Raw genomic sequence first — 20,867 nt, forward strand, 5'->3', positions numbered from 1 at the left:
TTGACGTCTTTGCTTTCGAGATCTTCATCCGACACGATGACGACAAGGGAAAACTCTATAGAAATCGATCTCCTTAAAGATCGAGCAACTCACGATCAACTCACGGAATGAGATGTTGAGTATCTCTTGAGCTGAGACTCAACACATACATCGAGAGAGGGATGAAGTGAAACAATGAACGAAGATTCAAGTTGATAAGCACAATTCCACGCTGAATAAGATGGTGCATGGTTTCAAAGTAGCGAGGAGATAATTGCCATGATTCCATAGAGGCACCTTAGGGAAGGTGACTTGTAGAAATATTCCCTTAAGTGGCAAAAGGAATTACTTTTGATATAAATATCATTGAAACTCTTTATGCCAGCCTAAGGCAATCACAAACGATCGTTCGAGGGAGTTCGGGAGAACGACACACTCGGGCTAGGATGGACGATGTGGACTACCTTGTTGAAGACAACACAAGGGGTGATTTGCTTATCACCGGAAATGGTCGGAACCCCTGGTGGGACCACTTTTGAAGATGGTCCTTATCAGTAATTACTGGGAAGGGTAATCCAAGGTAGGATGGCACAATGACGGTGCAAACTGGGAACATAATGCAAATGCTGGAATGATTTTAGTAACAGGGGAGAAGCTCAACAGTAGAGAGTGAATCCACTGTTTGAAAGGTTTAGCATAACCGAAGGAAACTGGGAGCAATTCCAGTTAGTGCCGATGATAACACCTAGTGCTTGTGCGTGCTCTCAAGAACTTGAGCATTTCCATATTCATCAAGGTTTTACCAACATCCGTGTCGAGGATCCTGGCAACACATCATACTACCATGATGATTAGTGATGGAGGATGCAGGTGCAAAGGAGGACAACACTTTCTCAGATTTTTCCTTAGCAATGCCAAAGAAGCAATCTGGATGATCGACCGAGAGACATTTAGCACTCCACTTCTAATGTTCTCCTTGATGTGCTAGCGTAACCCATTTATTGATATGGTTTGGTATCTAGAACATCAAGTAAAAGGTCAGACTTCAGGAGCACAAGAATCCATAAGGAATAACTACGGAAGTAAATCCTACGAAATCCTTATGGGGAGGTGGCCAACTTCCTTAATCAAGATACTAGAATAATAGGTCTTCCGGCTGGGTGTGTTGGCCACGACATCCACTTTACCAATTAACGAGAGACCAATATTGTAGTTCTTGGGAATGTTCCAACCATCATGTCTGCCTGAGATTTAGATCTGGTTGGTGTCAGAATATTCCAGACTCGTCAAGTCTAGAAAGAAAATTAAGGTTTGCAACACAAATCGACGAGAAGACGTTGCAAGATTCTCGGGAGATGGATTACGGTAGTAAGCTCCAAAACATGAGCTGGTTCTGCTACAAACATGTGAGCACATTGTCCCAGACAAGCATGATCATATGGTAGTCTTATAATAAAACACTACCGAGTTCTGGTTGGGAACCATCAACGAGGATATCGAAGTTCTTTCATAAGTCCGGATTAGCTCTTATGAAGGAACTCCTTCTCCTTGAACAAATCAATCAGTGGCTTGGTGTGCTAGAGAATTCATATGGAATGAAGATGATCAGTCTAACAGACCACGGAATACTTCGCACGTGCATAACTGACTTGGGACGATTCCAGAGGAGGTAGAAACATGCTTTCTCAAATTCACGGCGGCAACTTGCATCAAATGCACATGAATTAGAGGAAGTCACTCCTTTCATCCAAACATAGGCTTCATGAACTAGCACAAAGAAAATGCTTTCAAAAGTTTCCAACACTAACTTAGATGTTCAACATGAATCATGGACAAGATGAGAATGTTGTCAATGGGCTTAACAACAATTCATCCAGGTTTCCATATAAATGTAATTCCATAACTATGTGAACATGGTGATAGCACTGGTCATACCAAAGGATGTAATGGTGTATGCTCGAGGGATCAACCACGAGTAAGACAACATTATGCATATCGTTGGTTCTGACTTGATTTGATGATAGCCCATACGCAAATCAAAGATTTGGGTAAGACAATAGATCCAACAATTGATCACGAGGATCAATCAATGAAGATATCATCTTTCTTCAACACACACACAGACACAAGATATCCCTTTGGAAATGAACTAAGTTAGACAACCTTTTATCTTCCAACTCTCCAAGTTGTTGTTTAGCTTGACCAACTAGCTCAGGGGTATCCAACACAGATTCTTGGAGAAGGGGTGGTTGATTGGAAAACCAACTTGTTCACAAACTCAACATATCGGTCAGGGACAACCTGGTGGTACTTCCAAGAAGATATTTGGAAAATCACGATCCACCGACTTGTTATTAAGATCGAGAACAATCTTGCTTTTCAGGGCAAGACGATATGATCAACTGAGCAAGGGTTTGACAAAAATCCTAACTCATTGATTGAAGAGTGCACCAAAAATAAGGACTAGGTAGCACGATCAACCTCAGAATGGTGATTCGATAACCAACACGCTAAGGATGAAATTATTGTCCTTTAACTACCAAGCAACGGAATTGCTAGGAGTATAGATTTCACACACCACGATTCACTTGTCAGTATTCCGGTTACAATAACACGGAGACCGAGGAATGAATAACGATGGCCAGAAGTATCACTGCAACAAGAATTCATGAGGGTTGGTGCAATCCTCATGAGATTCCTGACATAAAGAGGGTAATACTCGTAGGTAGAACAGAACAAAAGCTGGTTAGGCATTTGATCTGCGGAATACAACTACTTTGACCCAATCCCAGAGATGGACGAGGTACTGGAGTTTGTTTCTCCTAGTCATTCCGGATTAGAATGGCTTGACAGACCACAAGAATAATAGGCATCGATAACACAAATGCACAATTACTCCTGACTATCAATTGATAGACGAGGGCCAGAAAATAACTAAAGAGAGACAACTCAAAGGAACATATGTTTTTCTGAGTTGTGGATGCATAGATTAGTATGTCGAACCAAGTCCAACAAGTTTCTTCTAGATAACCCATGCAGAAAGGTAGGACTGGCAGAGTCACAATATGAATGGAGTACTCCTCAAGAGCGCCCTGGTTGTGATCTTTTGGTTAAAAGAACTTCTGCCATGATGGTTCATGGTATTGGAAGAATGAAATACCACGGACCTCGAGGACTAATGCAAAGGTTACTAATATCTTAAGGGAACTAGCAAACACTAGCTACACGAGTTAAGTAGAGTGAATCTTGGGTTCAAGAACCCAGAAATAGAATGCCTACTAACTAAATGGCATCACGGGATGCTTTCAAGAATAGTGGCCAGAATCATCACACTGGGGATGCAAGCATTGCTAGATTACTAAGTGGTCCTCTAAGACACCTAGGGTCATAATAATAACTACAACATATATGTCAAGGCAGCAGAGTACCTCAACTCAACGGTTAGTGTGGTTAATCTGGCCCAAAGGGAACATCGAGAACGGAAAGAAGGGATTTGCAACTGCGTCAGATTATTTAGAAGCCTGGGGTGGCTCGGACAGCATAACGACTGTAAATGCTCAAAGGATTTGAGACATCCTACAAAATGGTGGCATAACCACTCAACAACATCATATCAAGGTTCCAAGTCCAACTAACAACACACTGTAGTGGTAGAAACTGAACTGAGGCTTGAGACCAACAATCCTACGAGTCTACGGATTAGTAACACGTGATCCTGATAGAAAGATGAGAAGCCTAGTTCTTAATCCCCGTAGAATGAGAAGAGGGTGACTCAGATTAGAGGGCATAAGGTAAAGGAGTAAAAAGAGCCTTACGTTCCCTTCCACAATCAATTCCCTTACATAACTAAAGCATTTCTAGACTCAACTTCGACCAGTTTGGCTTGGTAATCCTACAGGCAGTCAGGCTCTGATATCAACGCTGTCGGGACCCCGATTCTAAGTCACACTGATCTAGCCTGTAACACCTCATATCCCTTTGCGGCCTCACGCACGGTATTCCCACGGGTGTCGCCTTACCATGGCCCGAGACCGTTTGCGCCTTTTGGCTCATGTATATGATAATGTCGCTAGCATCCATATGACAGAAACCCGGGCCGACATGACTAGTCGTGAACCCAAAGTGGCACTAACTTACGGGGACAGGCAAACATGAATCAACATCGAGCATGTCGGTCAGCAGCGTGTGAATCCGGGCTGTAGCACTGGGCTAACAGGACTCCGGGAACCCGGGCTGTAGCAGGCTAGGCAGGACTCCGGATGTCACCGCGTGACATTTTCCCGAAGGGACAGACACAGGAACGGAGTGAATCACATGCCGGCCAGTCAAGTGTTCCGGAGCAGTAGTGCTGGGCTAGCAGGACTCCGGTGAACCGGGCTGTAGCGGACTACTATGGCTCACGGAGCACAAGACTACATTTCCCCATAAGAGAGGCTACCAAGGATACACAACTAGGTTGTCGGATCCCACACATACCAAGCATTTCAATCATACACACAATATGCTCGATATGTGCAAATACAACATGGCATCACAACAAGACTCTACGACTCAGAGTATTTATTCATTAGGCTCCGAAGAGCCAGATATTACAAACATGGGTCTCATGACCCAACATTCAAAGCATACAAGTCAAACACATGCGGAAGCTTAACATGTCTGAGTACAGACATCTACAAATGAAAAGGCTGAGAAGCCCGACTATCTACCAGATCCTGCCGAGGGCACAAGATCGTAGCTGAGGTAACAAGCTAAACGTCGAAGTCCAAGCGGTACTACTAGCGAGACTGAAGTCTCTCTGCAAAAACATAAAATAGGCAAACGTGAGTACAAATGTACCCAGCATGACTTACATCAGAACTAGCTACATATGCATCGGTATCAACAAAAGGGGGTGGTGGAGTTTGACTGCAGCAAGCCAGCTTTGACTCGGTGGCTATCCTGAACTACGACTGCAAGTAACTCTTTTGAGGTGGCGCACACGAGTCCACAAATTCACCATACCAATACACCACTATGGATCCGCTCCCGTCTCCCTACGAGAACGCCATCCATAGCACTCACGCCTATCTTGCGCATTTTAGAGTATCCACTTTCACTTGTCTATGAACTGTTATAGGCAACCCAGAAGTCCATTTCCGCGGACACGGCTATTCGAATAGATGATGTTAACCCTGCAGGGGTGTACTTCGACACACACGCTCTCACCACTTACCGCCGTTTACACGACATGTACTCGGCAACCTTCAAGCGGAAGCCCAGCGAGGGTGTCGGCCACAGCCTACCTAAACACTCAAGTCTCTAGTCCAGGTTTATCGCCTATTCAGGTTCCATCCGCAGGGAGTCCGGCCGAGGTTTCCACATACGGCCCCGAACGATGTGTGCGGGGTTCCGGGACACCAAACGGGCGCCCGGCATGCCCGGCCACGTGCCTATTTTTACCGCATCACAGCCCACCCCTCCGGTCAGCGCTGCCCACGGCCTCCAGCATACTACGAACACCAGAAACTACTTGCAACTCCTGGACAGAGGACAAGGGTGATTAAGAAGCCGAGAGGGTCCATTGGTTTCGGGCCCAATGCGTGGTAGTAACTGTATCATGGATCACAAACACAGAACTCAGTTCCTGAGGACGGCTGCAATGAGACAACCCATCATGTACTCCTACATGGCCTCTCACCGCTACCTTTACCAAATCGTGTTCACACACTTAGCTCACACACAGTAGGACATGTTCATCACCATTCCAACTCATCCCCGATGAATCAGACCTGACACAACTCTAAGCAATAGCAGGCATGACAAACAAGCATGAATGAGTAGGCACACCAGGGCTCAAACAACTCCTACTCATGCTAGTGGGTTTCATCTATTTACTGTGGCAATGACAGGTCATGCAGAGGATAAGGGGTTCAACTACCGCAACAAGTAACGGTTGAATCGTTGTTGTCCTAATGTAGTAAAAGAGAGCAGGAGCGAGAGAGTGGGATTGTATCGGAATGAACAAGGGGGTTATGCTTGCCTGGCACTTCTGAAGATATTATAGTTCTTCATCGGTGTCATCGAACTCATCGTCGGAATCACGGCTTATCGAGAGGGGACAATCACCGGCAAACAAGGAAGAACACAATCAATGCAATGCAACAATTATGATGCATGACTATGACATGTCAAGAATGTTATGATTTACACTAATGCATCTAGCAACAGTTTAAATGAGGTCCATATGAGCTAAGGGTTCATATGCAAACTCCATATTTAGCATCTATAATGTCATTATCATGTTTTCACCTATACAGCAGGTATAACTTAGTTTGACATGCATGAAAATGATACAGATGGATAGATTGCATTTTTCTGATAATTTTTCATATATAAATTATTTCATTCTAAGCTACGGTTGATTTTATATGATTTTTAGAAGTTTATACTATTTTCTGGAATTTTCTGAATAAACTTAAATCCAGATAATGCTTTACTGCGTCAGCCTGACGTCATCACTGCGTCAGCGAGTCAACGGGCTGGCCAGGGTCAAACCTGACCCGTGGGACCTGCCTGTCAGTGACTAACCTAACTAATCCAGATTAATTAGCGCTAAACTAATACTAATCTAGTTTAGTTAGGAGCATGGGCCCACACGTCAGTGACTCAGGGGGAGTCAAACTGGGGTCAAACCGGGTCAAACGAGGTCAAACCCGCCGGCGACTCGACGCCGGCGAGGCCCGAGACGGCGGCGCGGCTCGGAAAGCGCCCACAGGGCACGGACGAGGCCGTTCTTGGGCTCATTGGAGAGCTCTTGCAGGCGCGCGTCGAATGGTGGTAGTGGCTGGGCCTGTGGTGACCGGAGTCGACGGCGACGAGCTCTTTCGCGGCCGCCGGAGTTCGGGTGGGTGCGGGGTTAGCGCTGCGGCTTGCAAACAAACGGGCTATCGCGCTAGAGTTGCTCTACGGAACGTCGCGAGTGCAACGGACGCACGCGCGGGGCCATTTGGTCGCCGGAGCCACGGCGGCGACGAGCTCATGCGGCGGCGAGCTTCGGGCATGGTGGCTAGTCTAGCTAGAGCTCGAAATCGAGCACGGGAGTAGGGGGAAACGGTTCAGGGGCTCACAGTGATCTCAAGGAAGGCCTCAGCGGGCTCGGGGAGGCGGAGACGGCGGCGAATCGACCGACGAGGAGCCTCAGTGGCCGGTGACGGAAACGGCGACGGTGGCGATGAAGCAGCGCGTCCGAGGCCGGGAGGATCGTCGAGGAGGAAGAAGCAGATGAGGCGGAGCTCTTGGACAGCTCGGAGAGGCGAGGTGGTGGCGGTGGCCGCGGGTACGGCGATCGGCGTCGGCGAGCTCGCTCGGTGGCGCTCTGTTTTTGCGGGAGAGAGGGCCAGAGGGGAAAGTGAGAGAGAGGAGAGAGCGGTCGGGGCTGCGTGGCGTCGCGAGGGAGGCCCAGGGCGACGAGGGGGAAGCGGCAGGAAGCAGGAGGTGGCCGGGCGCGTGCGTGCGCGCGTCGGGCACGCGCCGTCCTCCTGGCAGGGGGAGGAAGACGACAGGGGAGGAGGAGGTGGGCTGGGTCGCTACAGTGGTGGGCTGGCCCCTCTGGTGGCTACATAGGTGAGGCCAGGTAAGCTCTCCCTCTCTTCTGTTTTCTAATTATTTGCCTCTGTTTTGAGCTTAGGAAAAAATACCAAGGCATTTCCTAAAATCCTGAAAATATTCATGGACACTTGCTGAATTATTTCAGTGGCCCAAAAATAGTTCCAACATTATTTGAACATTTAAATTATTTATAGTATTTAAATGCCCAAAAGTCAAATACAATAAGACTTAATTCAAAAATCCAGAATGGCCTAGAAATAGGTGCATCATTTTTGGCAGAGGTTTTTTACCTTTATCAAAAATCATGAACATTTTTAAAGGGCATTTGGGTTCATTGAAAATATTGTTTATTTGAACCTAGTTGAATGCATTTGGTGCTAGGGTTTCAACATCCCCATTTCAAGTTTCTTTGAAAATTAAACATGATGACATGAGGAACAAGCAAAGTTAAACAAGGGCTGATCTGGGGCTGTGACATATACATTCCAAGGTATGACTGCCATTAACTATACGCAGAAAATAGTCCATAATCGGCCAAACTTCTATCAAAATACCTCATCAATCAACTTCAGGTAAAGACTTTCGACATTTGGCGCATTGGAGAGGAGCTTCAAACGGGCATAACTCGCAAAGTCTGGACCGTGTATGCATAGCTCATTCAGTTCCAATGATACTCCAAGTGAGAGTTTTTTAACCTTTTCTACATCCAACCTGATAACGCGAAGGTTCGGGGTTTTGATATCTATCACATCCAGCCTAAAGCAACCTGAAACCATCAGACAACTAAGCCGCTGAAGCTGGGAAGGTATCTTCAGGCAATCCAAGTCGCCACAACCATTAAGTTCCAACCGTTCCAGGGTAAGAGTGTTGGAAACAAGGCACCCTAACTCGTACCCAGTAATACACACATAATTGAGACGTAACATGGCCAGACATTTAAAGGGACTGAGCTTGACTGTGGGGCGGAAAGCAAAAGAGCTGAGATTGAGACACCGAATTGAGTCCTTGATCCTATCATCAGATAACAGCCAGCACGGAAACATGTATGCTTCATTAGCCAGGCTAAGGAGGTTTATTTCTTCAATCCCTGGTCTCATAGTAATCTGAAGCCAACCATCTAGCCGCTGCCGACAGGCGTTGGTGACTTCGGGAAAATTATACATGTCCAGTGTGAGTTTCTTTACGTTAACACCTGAGTGTTTTTTCAGAACGTGGTCGATTGTTCTGATGAAATCCCTTCCACGTCCATCGCTATTTGAGCCCAGTATATGCCTATTAAAGATGAGGTTGGGATAATATCTCCAGGATCGTAAAAAGGTGCGGGACACGCAGGCAATACGGGCAGCATCCCGTAGTGGCAGTAGGGAATGGATGTGGTGCCAGATATCCTGCATGAATAATCATGTGAAAGAAATTCAGAATTCAGATTGTACAGACGATGGTTACTTCGGTTGGAAATATAAGAAAAAAATAGCAGAACCATATGGATTATGATGGACATTCCACCGAATAGCGCATGACTGAACAAGGTGCCATGCATTACATATGTAGATATAGAAGTTTTCCTTACCACAGTATTATTACTGTCATTCGTAGAAAAAAGAAAGTTGCTAATGGCTTAGCACTATTTACTACAGTATAATTTTACTTGCATTAGGGCAGAGTAGCTATATGTTTTTATGCATTTCTGCACAAAATAGTGCTTTATTGTACAACAGAATGTTATAGATAAGGTGAAGTGGTAGAAATCAACACGTCTGCAGGGTACAAATAGAACATCTGATCTGAATAGTGAAAAGATGGAAGCCCATGAATATCATCCAGAAGCTAATGAAAAAGACATAAAACCTTGCAACTAAGGTGAAGAGACAATATATTCAACAGACCATATAAATAAAGACTAAATTGCATTGGGGTTCCTAAAGTTATAGTGTTGTCTAACTTAACCCATCCAACTTTCATGCTACTTTTCCAGCTCACTGAACTTGCCACAGTTTGCAACGCAGGAAACTTTAACTGTTCCATCCATTATCTGCTGAAATGGCCTGAAAAAGCCACACCAACACCAAGTCAACAGAAAACGGTGGAAGGGGGTTGCCAAGGCATTAGGATAATGAGATATTAGGGGAATCTTAGATGTAAGGGTAAAAGCGTAGACTTCTATTAGTTATGGTCTTGAGGGTTAGACTCCATATAAGCCAAGCATTTGCCTTGTTCAGAATCAACCAAGAACAAAAATCCTAATTTCCTTGTTCCTCTTTGTAGCAACCTTGTGTCTGTTCTTATCAATATATCTACAATTCCCTGCAATTACTTGATCTTATCCCTGTTTGCTTTCAGTAGTTGCAATTATTCAGTAGCTTCAGTTAGGATCTTCATCAATTCTCTAATCTTCGATTTCTCTGGTGACGTTTTTCTTCTCCATGGCATCGGCGGCTCCCTCTTCCTCTGCTCTCCATTTTACCCCCCAGAGAGTTTTGCTGATCTTCTGGACGTGAGTGCAAAATGCCCTTTTCTTCCCTGAGCCAGCATCAATCTGGTCCCTAGCAAATTCCCACCCTCCCTCCCAGCGTCAACCGGTGAACTGTGGCAGCGAAACCATTGTGGTGTTGGTGGCGACAATCTGCCAGTGATTACAACCCATTCCTCCCAAATTCAACGCGGCAGCAGGGGCGTTCACGTGGGTTGGCGGCGGCAGCGACATTTGTGGTTGGCGCTTGCAAGCTGTGCCGCAGCTCATTCATTCAAGGTGAAGGTTGGTACTGATATCCAAATCAGTACTGTAAAATCCCTTGATTGGTGCTGATTTCTCTGTGGCTGTTCATCAACAAGGAATTTGCTGAGTAAGTGCTCTGCCTCTCCGCTTGATGTGAGATCGACTATGGTGCTGGTTTTGTACCTTCCGTGAGCCAGCGCTCGTGGATAGGACATACAGGAGCCATGTATGGAGCAGACGTGCCTCAACTCATCCGCGGAGCAGGTACAGCACTTAGCACCCACCAGGTGTTCGATGGAAGGCAAACACCAAGTGAGAGCCACCAGATGCATTGACACAATGCCACAGCCGACTGGCAACTCAAACCCACCTCACTATTATCCCTTTCATTGCTACTACCCTCCACCTCCTCCCATACCTCCATCGCAAGCATCCCCAGTGTCGATCAACCAAACCACACATACTTCAACACATCAACCGCCATAATTATCAGGCTTCTCCTCTTTACTGTCCACCATGTTATCCAAACCAGAGCATGGCTTTCAGAGCAGCAGAGTATCATGGATTAAGTAGTATGGCACAAGGGAAGTGGACCTACTGCTCAGCAACAAGTCAGAACTCATGTTCTCAAGGATGAAACACCAAGTCCAGTGGGCAGCATCTTGAGGAAATACTGCAACAGCGTGATATCCCCAACCTAGAAGTCAAACCTGCACAAGTGAGCTGCAGGATCTCTGTCCCTCTCCTTGTATTGGTAGTGTTTCTGTAGGTGAGAACAATTACCAGGAACACGATGCAGCTGCTACAACACTGCTGGTCATGCACGTTCCAGCCCTGTAGCTGCCAGCGAGGGCGCACGACTCCAGCGTGTTCAACAGCATGCCAGTGTATGTGTATGATCAAGATGACAATGGTTGACAGAATATCACTCTTGAGCAACGGACATATGAAGAGGAGAAACAAGGAAGTGAAGAACCTCCAAGTGCTCTAATGTGTTTGATTGCATCCTTGGGCAGCAGCGCCATGATGATGAGAAGGCAGCGGGTTGTCAATCCCTAAATGTCTCCAATTTATACGCTAGAAGGCCCAGCCAGTTCCATAACAAAGATAGTATGCAAGAATCCTCTCTCTCTGACTCTAAACTGTTTTGTAACAATGGAAACGTACAGCAGCTGCAAGCCCTTCACTGGAACACATTGTTAGCTGCACAGAGAAGAGAAGATTCAGACCCAGGAGAACATATAAGTACTGAGAAATGATTTTGGAAGTGTTCTTCAGACCTCTATACCAGAGACAAGAAACCACTAATCATCTTCCAGAATCCACTAGTATTCACTACTGGTAGATTGGGACCCAGGAGAACATATGATTTCTGAGAAATGATTTTGGAAGTGTTCTTCAGACCTCTATACCCAAGACAAGAAACCACTAATCATCTTCCAGAATCCACCAGTATTCAGTACTTAGTGCAATCAGCTGAGATTATTTATCCTCCTATGTTGAATTTATCCAAAGTGGATTGTGATGCACAGTGACAAGTCTAGAGGGCAGGGCTAGGAAGTAAAACTGAAATTGGGGAAGATTACTTTAGAGCGCTCCAATGCAATCTAACAAAGATGCATATAATGTACAATGTGCAATTTTTCAATCAATTATTTGTATTTGAATAAGGAAGTATATACAATAGCTAAAGGAGTGCTTTAGCAAAAATTGCGAAGACAGTGCTTATCTATAATACCTAAATAGTTCATCCCCACTAACCTATTTCTCTTGACATGCAGGCTATCCACATCAGCACCACTGCCCCGTCAGCGTTTAATTAGAGGCTTACAAGCGGGACCCGTCATACCAAAAAACGAACACGTTGGCTTCAGTTACTGCACACGTCGGCTTCTGTTACTGTTCGTAGGCCCAGCCAGAGAAGCTCACGATGGACGTAATCCCAGCCCAGCCCGCCCATCGGCCTCCACTTCCATTTTTTTCCTGCGAGAACGCCCCCGTCTCCACCGCTTTCCTCCGTGACTCCCTCGCCCGTTTCCCCCCGTCTCCACCGGTTTCCCCTGTCCACCGCGGCGCGCCAGCACGGGATCCCGGTGGGCCGGCTCCCCCGTGCGCACGGCACACTCTGCCTCGCCGCCCACCCAGGATCCGCGCTGCTCCCTCCCTCTCCACCACGCCTCACTCCCAAGCCGGCACCCTCCCTTCCTCCCGCTGCACACCAGTCCTTCCGCGGCGGCCACCTCCTTCCTCCTCTCCCCTTCGGCGGCCACCTTCTTCCTCCTCTCCCCTTTAACCTCCTCCATACTTGCGGTGCCTGCCACGGCTACTTCGCAATGGAGCAGCGGCCGGTGGTGTCGTCGTTGGGGATCGATTTCGAGCTGCTCTGCCATGGACTTGCTGCTGCCCATCCCAACTTGGTGCCGGCGTCAGCAAGCACCTCCTCCCTCGGATGCCGCCCCGGCTAATTCAGCCCAGATGTATGCACTTTCCTCTTGGTTACTGATTTGCTGGCAACGACATCGAGCTCCCGACTACGGCCATGCTATATGTCGACTTGAAGCTACTGTACTCTGTTCGTCACAAGGTACTGTACTCTGTTTGTCAGAAGAATATTTCTCTTTTCTTATAATCCTACATATATTCTTATGAAAAGGGCCATAGCAACCTTACACAGCCTACTGATGCATCCTCTCTGCAGCCCATTGCTTCCACCGGCCCACCCTGTGTGTCTTCCCTGGTCACAATGGATAGCGAACAGCCAGGACTAATTGATGTCGGACGCTCCCTCTCCTAATACTAATGTTCCAGCCGCTCCACTTCCTCTCCCCACCATCTCTAGAAGAAACTGATGGATTGCTCTTTAAAGTCTGTCTGGCCTCACCTCATTTCCTTCCCATCAGGTCTGTACCACACCACTCATACCACCTCCGGTGAGCAACTCCCTGCCATTTCCTCCATGTTCTCTATGTATGATATATTGTTGATTGCATCACAAATTTGTAACTTCTCAGGTACTGCGTGCTCAATGATGCCCAAGTAGTCATCTTCATTGGGTTTCCCTCACTGCAAACACAGGCTCATTTGGTTTCTGCCTCCTAAAGGTACATAATATCCCCAAATTCTCCTCGGTTGCTCCTTCTGTAAATTTGTTTGCTCAACATCAATCTCAATATAATTTTGCTAAGTTCAATATATAACGGTGCACTCTAATTCTCTATACGGAAAAATTGAGCACATACACATTGCATTGCATTCGTATTCTGTTGGTACGTTTTACATTCTTGGCCCCTTCATCCAATTCCACTTCCTTGGGGTTATTAGGCCTCCTGACATGGATAACGCAGAAAGTTCTTCGCGTTATCCAACTGGGCATGGGGTTGGTCATCCACGAGAAGTTTCACGTGGACGTGGACGGCCACGTCGTACGTCATTACCCGATCCTTCTCCTCGAGCAAGCCCATATGTTCCTGCCGATAACCGTCGCACACGTATGGCTAGAAACAGGAACAGAGGTTTGTTAGGCACAAATGTTCTTTCAAATAAGTTTTCTTCTGCACAATATATCTTGACATTCATTCTATCATCTACTTCTTGGCATCGATCAAGCAATAGCATCTCGAGAGCAAGATTTATCAGACTTATAACGCTCTGATTAATCTCCCTTCTAATCAGGTCTGGAGCAAAACGAAGAATAGACTTTACCGAGGATGATGCCAACAAATCTATCAGGTATGGCAATACTCGCATGCCTATGATGCACCAGGTTTATACATGCTCTCTTTTTATCGATCGATTCGCTTACCCCTTCAGAGATCTATCTTCTCTGAGTGCAGATCAAAGGAACATGAACATAGTCCTTCCAAAGAATACAAGAAAGAGTATGTATTACTTCTCACAGCCTATATAAATAATTCTCACAAAATTTATTTATTTCCCCTTAAAATAATTACAATGCCAGATGTTCTCCTTACGCAGCAAAACAGACAACAAAGATCCAACAACCAATTATGGATAGCACGAGTAAGCCAAACATGCATACCATATAGGTACTTCAATTTTTAATTCCAACCTTTATATCGTCCTATTTGTTACTTCCAACTTTAACAATGCTATGCTTCGCAATACACGCATGGAAACTTCCACTGTCCTGTAACTACGACCAGCAAAAAAATAATTTCTTCATTTCATACCCATTTTGCTGAGCTTCCATTGCAACCCAGAAACCTTTTTGCTTCATGCATCATGCCCTTGCTTGCTGCTCTGTCCTTGAGGGCTTATAAATTTTAGATTTGCCATCCATGAAACACCTAGACTGAAATCTTATACTACTCTTCATGACAGAAGTTAACATATGGACGAGACAATCAAACAGGAAGGGTCTTGCTATTCATGGCAGATGTTAACATGTGGAGGAGACAATCATACAGGAAGGATCTTCATTACTGGATAATGCTTGAATGCACCGAGTTTCTCTTTGTCTTTTCTCCTTTCCCCCCTTGAACCACCAGAGTACCCATTGCTCAACGTGTATGAGTGTACGAGGGTACTTTTAGTGATAAATCTATAAATACCAAACTGGGTTTGTACTACACTTTGAATGTTAACATGAGGATATCTATTATAATGTCATCTCTGTTTTTTCCTGCTACAGAGTATGTATCTCTTCAAAACTCTCATAAACTGCAGAAAATGCCGCCCAGGCTAGCCTTCACCGCTTAGAAAGTTTTAGATTTTATATACCAACCCCCAATTATTTTCTTTGCTAGGAATCCAACCAACAATTACCATGCCCAAATCTTACATGCATGTGCGATATTAATACGTACATTAACCTGCTAATTAAAACCCCAATATAAATACCATCTATAACTTTATATATATTCACTGTTATATTTGTTGTGTATTAACTATTTTAAAAGCAATATCTTTCAGTTACACGTTTTATGACTACCACACATCTCTATTTACGAACAACTATACCATTTTCCATTGTATCCCTACAACTAAATATTGGCTTTTGCAAGTACATGGACAACCAGAAGGAAGTTGGCTAACAGGTACGACTGTTACGTACATAGTTGTTTTCTAAGTTCCTGCTATGCAATTAACGATATGCACACCTATTTTGCTACAGCATGCGATCTGATGCACCAAGAAAAGTTCTGCCACCTTCAGCAACACATCCAACAAGAGAAGCACACAAAAGGTACATAGAGGCTATTACAAACATGAAGAATGCTATGAAACTGACAATAACTAGCGCCTCTTTTCAAGACGACACCACAAAGAATCATTCATTGAAGGTTGGCACATACATCTTTGAGTACATCAAGAAAGGAATCCCACATGTACATTTTGTTCACAAGGAAGAAGGCACCAGCATTGACAACTCCAAGGAAATTTAACCACATATTATGATATTTATCTTATGAAACTGCTATGCGTCTATCAAATAATCTTTTTTTGGCGAATCTATCAAATAATCAAGTCAAATAAATTCATTACTTCTATTTTGCTCAACCGAATTTCAGCAAAATAATTTCAAAATAGTCCTGCAGCAACGCGCGGGGGAATTATCTAGTAATATAAATGCGGCTGCTGGCGGAGCTTGGAACAAAATTAAGGAGGGGCAATGATGATTTTAGATGAATTGTATCAGGACACATAGCGTCTACGAAGCCCTACTTATCACGATACCTGGGGTTTAAACTCATGCCAGACAATATTCTCCTCGAGAGTGAAGGCTGCAATAGTTTAGGGTATGTTTGGATGGTAACAAAAGTTGACCCTATCGATTTTTGGCCATGACCAAAAAATTGGCCTTTGTTTGGATGATTGCCAATTTTTTCGCCATGCCAATGGCTATTGACCCAATCTAGTTCATATTTCTTGCCAATGTTAGCCAAGTAGCCAACCCATAGCCAATCAAAAGCTCAACCAAAATTTTGACTAGCCAAATATTTGGTATGTAAAGCTTGGGCTAGAACCAAAACTAGCCCAAAAGATATGCTATATGTTCATAAATTACATTTGCAATACAATCCGTAGGTGGGATTGCGCAAAATAGATGTGGGGCAATTTCAATCAGCCGTTTGCACTGGATTAGGGAACTCAATGGCTAAAGGAATGATCTGGTGCAAATGAAATCAGTTACGTTTTTAACCACCTCAAGTTGTCAAGATTCATCGTTTTTCCAATTCCTGTAATACGAATAATAACTTAAACATTAAACACAGTGCACTTGTCATGGCTGCAAATGCTTGTACGATTATGCGTAAACAAAGGGATAGTGGATCTAGACAGCCACTTGAGATAGCTCTATGAAGAGAAGCAAAGGTGGTACAATGCATGATATCTACACCTATCAAACAAAGAATCATGGTTTGTAATTGTATACTGTAATACCATGCAAAAGGGGGTAAAAGATGGGTACAGTAACATTGAAATAACAGTACTTTTTTTTAGAAAAGGAGGTTAAGCCCCCGGCCTCTGCATCAATCGATGCATGCAGCCATCTTTATTAATTATTCCACAAAGGTCTAACAAGAACATACATCAATCCACCCAAAACCACCACTCACACCTACAAACTCGATAATGTGGAGTGCTCTCACTCCCCATATCTAAAACCGGTGTCGTCGCCGATCCATCCACATAACGTATCGGTACCAACAGCCGGTGCAGCCTACCTAAAGCACACACCACATGCACACATTTTAGAAGCCGCCATCATCATCGGACCACTGACCCATCTTCAGGAGAGAGATCTGCATCATCCTTTGCTAGTCCAGACATTCGTCGACGCCACCACGGCGCCCAACAGCGCCACCGCCCTGCGCTCGTCCATCCAGACGCGAAGACTCTGGAAGATCTGTCGTGCGTAGCACCTGCCAACTAGGCATGACTCAGCGTAGCACCTGTCGGCCGGGCATGATTTTACAGCTTCACCGAAGCTCCGTGCAAGACGAAGCCGCTCCACCTCCTGCCTCTATCTTCTAGCGCTGCTCCACAAACAATGCTCCCAAGAGAGAAACGGCACCGTAGTACCGCCATCGTCCGATCTGGAAGACCAAATCCTAGGGTTTGCCCCAAAGCAGCACGTGTGGATCGACAACAGTTACACGACGATGCCTTCATCAAGGTAACGGCGCAAAACGCCGCCATCGCCCGCCAACGGCTCAGTTTTCATCGGCAACTATGTCTCCCCGACTCGTAGCCGGGACTAGATGATGAACCTCGAGATCCGACCACCCAGCCGCAGGTCGACCACCTTTGACGGAAGAGATGACCACCACCGCCGGCTGCACCGGTCAAAACAGATCTGACTGGAGGTGCCGCCGATGCAACCACCAGGCCTGCGCGCCGCCGCCGCCGATCCAAAGGCAGATGGCGCGCCGCCGCCGCCGCCACCCAAACAGGGCTGGCCGCCGCGCCCGCAGCCCGCGCCGCCGCGCCACAGCCATCGCCATTGCCGATCGGAACGGGCGCGCCTCCACACGTTTCGGGGGCCCGCACAACCTCAGAGCTGCGGGAGAGAGGCGATGTCCACCGCCACCGCCGTCGGTCCCCGGTCTTAGGCTGGCGGCGGCGGAGGGAGGGGAGGAGGGAGTGTGCGCCCCCGGCGGCTGGGTTTAGGGCGCTGCCCGAGTCGCCCTAGCGGGGACGACGCGGGGGCTCGAAATAACAGTACTTGGTTTGGTTTTTCATACAATACAATGTACAAGTCAGTTTTGCACAAATTTTGACATATACTCTTACATTTCCATGTTGCAGTGTTAGGGACCAACTCTCACTAATCAATCACAGTAGCAGATTACAAGGATAGGTAGCTAATTTCGGGATACAAGTTGCAGCATGAAATGGGGATTGAGAAAGAGAGCCAGAGGTGGGAGAAGAAGAGCCACCGTTGAAAGTCGTGATCCAAGCCAGGATGGTTGCTCGTTCCATTCTCTCGCGTATATGTAGGGAATGGTGGTGGGCTGGGCCTTCGTCTGCCACTTGGCCGCACAGTGGAAAGGGTCGCTAACATGCAGTTCCATGGTATTTTTTAGACTTGTTTTTATAGCACATTTACCTTTATCCACGAAAGAAAAAGATATAATGCACTGTACCAGGAGGGATAACATCTAAAAAGGCTAATCCCTGTCACAATACCTGGTGTTTAAACTCACAACAGACAATTTTCTGTTGGAGTTAAAGCTGCAACAGTTAAGCACAAAGCGAAACTACTAGCACAATAGGACTATAAATGCTGAATCATATGTAATCTGTTTGTAAGTTATTTTACCAGAAGTGAACTGGTGATGGACTCGTGATGGTATTGCACTTGCAACAATTCTTGCATTTTCCAAGGAGGCTTTTAGCATTAGAGAACAGTGGCTTAAAAGCTTCAAAAGGGCATCTAATCCAGGAAGAAAGAGATCTCTGTCGCCTACTATATCATTTGGCACATTTGGAAAGAGCTTAATAGGTGGATTTTTTTTACAGCAAATCGATGAGCCCAACCACAATTACTTCCTTGATCAGAACAACGTCAGCCTCCTTCTGGAGGTTTGTGCGACTAATTGTTCTGTGTGTACAGCCCAACCGCAGTTCGCATATTCAGGCTTTCTTTTACTTCTACTGTCAGTTCCTGTTTTCCTCTAGGTTGTTTTCAGTCTTTGTAACTTGGGTTCCCCCCTCTTAATGCAAACAGAGCTACTGCTAGTTCCGTCAATATAATTCTTGCATTATCAGCAAATAATTCCATACCTCTGGAAGGTTCACCCCTGAACATCTCAATCGTTTATCACTCGGAGAAACATCGTCATGTTGGCAGACCTCCTTTTTTCTTTTAGCCAATGAAGAAGAAACACATCCAGCTGCAGCACATCATACATGGTTAAGAATACTACAGTTTCTAAAAAAGGGAAACAACAAATTTGAGCACACAAACGCACACAGAGAAATCAATTATGTTTCTTGTATCCAACTTCTGTGCAAGAATGTGAATTTACATACTAAATCTCGATTGAGTGAATTCAGCAATGAGCTTCAGTTGTCCATAAAAGTATTTTGTGCAGAGCAATACAATATCTCCAAAGGTTGCCTTCGATCTCTTACTGGCTAAACACGGTGTATCTCAAACCATATGGATTTCATATACTTATTCCAGTGGAAGCTGCTGGCTCCAGAGGAGCCAGCATAGGCTATTAGAATTATTTGATGACTGGATGTTTTTTATACATATTGATATCTCTTCTCACATTAGAACAGAAAGGAGCTCCGTTCGAATCCTGGACTACTCAAACAGAAAGAGGAGCAATCTCGCAATCCAGTACTTTCTTTTATGGTCAGCCGGCTCAAAGCAATCCGAATCAGAATGAATCAGTTTGCTATCTTCGCCACATAGAAAAGGCCAAGTAAACAGCAAACACAATAAAAAAAGATATCTTTTTGGCGGTGTTGAAGAACAAACCTATAGATATCCACAGGCACGGCGGGGCTTACCACGGGCACGGGCTCGGATCTGGCGATGCCGCCGCTCCGACTGCATGGACATGAACCGCTTCAGCATGGGCATCCCCATGATAACTAGAGGAGTAATCGACCTTCAATCTACGGAGTACCTATCAACTTATTTGGGCCCAAAGTCACGATATCTGCAGATCCCGGAGTTCGAATTTGCGTATAACAAGGCGCGAAGGGGGTGGAATCGCACCAGCGCCAGCGCCGCCGCAAGAGGAAAACGGAGTCCGCAGACGCAGGAGGAACCACACTGAAAACCCACGAACACGGCGAGACAGGCTGGAAAAAAGACGAGAGAAATCGGGAAATTCACTTTGGTTCTTGTATATCTAGTACATCCTATATGAGAAAAAAAATACAAAAAACCATAATATTTCATAAGTTTTTTGAATAAACTTGACTTTCTTTTGCACTATTATATAAATTTTCACGAATAAAAAATCAGCGTGACTTCAGGGCAAAAAACCAAAAATTATTTACCATTATACTTCCTCCGTTCCTAAATGTAAGTCTTTGGAGAGATTTCACTATGAACCATATACGGAGCAAAATGAATGAATCTACACTCTAAAATGCATCTATATACATCCGTATGTGGTCCATAGTGAAATCTCTACAAAGACTTATATTTAGGAACGGAGAGAGTAGATCACTATCCGCACTATTTTGACCCAAAAAATGTTTTTTTTAAGAAATCAAAGGGGCTTTTCTTTTTGTGGAATATGTTTCACAAGTACTCTACAATGGAAGGTCAATTTTATTTCTTAAATATTTCAGAATTTTTTGAATTTTTATTTAATTACTAATTTTTTTGTATAAGGTGTAGATACACCCGTGAACCAAATGTCGAGAGAAATCAACATATTACGGGTTACTCTCTAAACTTGTGTTCGGCTCGAGTTCGGACTCAAAATAAAATTCCAACAGGGTAGATTGCGTGGTTTTGGCGAGGTTAGCATAAATGAGAATATGATTTTTTTTGTGAGGTTTTGGCGAGGCATGTATGCGTGGTTATAGATGTTTTTTCGTCTCTAATTCTGATTTTGCTAAGGTGTTCATTTCCAATCCGGATCGG

The 20,867-nt window shown here is 45.1% G+C and overlaps 1 protein-coding gene and 1 long non-coding RNA gene across 16 annotated transcripts; one reads left to right on the top strand and one right to left on the bottom strand.

Moving 5' to 3' along the window:
- Window positions 1-8,000: 8,000 nt before the first annotated feature.
- Window positions 8,001-20,090, bottom strand: LOC123164346 (uncharacterized). Of its 13 annotated transcripts, none has more exons than XM_044581779.1 (5): window positions 19,894-20,090; window positions 19,775-19,814; window positions 19,037-19,146; window positions 9,517-9,614; window positions 8,001-8,957 (listed from the first exon to the last, which is right to left on the bottom strand). In XM_044581779.1, exons 4-5 carry the CDS (start codon window positions 9,592-9,594, stop codon window positions 8,115-8,117), a joined length of 921 nt encoding a protein of 306 aa, XP_044437714.1. In that variant the 5' UTR covers window positions 9,595-9,614; window positions 19,037-19,146; window positions 19,775-19,814; window positions 19,894-20,090; the 3' UTR covers window positions 8,001-8,114. The 13 variants fall into 13 exon arrangements, 11 of the variants coding, with proteins under 11 accessions (XP_044437714.1, XP_044437713.1, XP_044437712.1 ...); XM_044581778.1 differs by having other exon boundaries at window positions 9,517-11,488; XM_044581777.1 differs by having other exon boundaries at window positions 9,517-11,488; window positions 19,743-19,814.
- On the top strand, window positions 12,628-15,594 carry LOC123164348 (uncharacterized). Of its 3 annotated transcripts, XR_006482333.1 has the most exons (9): window positions 12,628-12,869; window positions 12,984-13,215; window positions 13,297-13,386; window positions 13,607-13,797; window positions 13,958-14,014; window positions 14,119-14,163; window positions 14,261-14,331; window positions 14,627-15,342; window positions 15,420-15,594. It is a non-coding gene; the product is annotated as an uncharacterized lncRNA (long non-coding RNA). The 3 variants fall into 3 exon arrangements; XR_006482334.1 differs by lacking the exon at window positions 15,420-15,594 and having other exon boundaries at window positions 12,984-13,185; window positions 14,627-14,933; XR_006482332.1 differs by lacking the exons at window positions 13,607-13,797; window positions 15,420-15,594 and having other exon boundaries at window positions 14,627-14,933.
- Window positions 20,091-20,867: the final 777 nt, after the last annotated feature.

This window comes from Triticum aestivum, chromosome 7D (genome assembly GCF_018294505.1).
Source record: "Triticum aestivum cultivar Chinese Spring chromosome 7D, IWGSC CS RefSeq v2.1, whole genome shotgun sequence".
Classification (NCBI taxonomy): Eukaryota; Viridiplantae; Streptophyta; class Magnoliopsida; order Poales; family Poaceae; genus Triticum; species Triticum aestivum.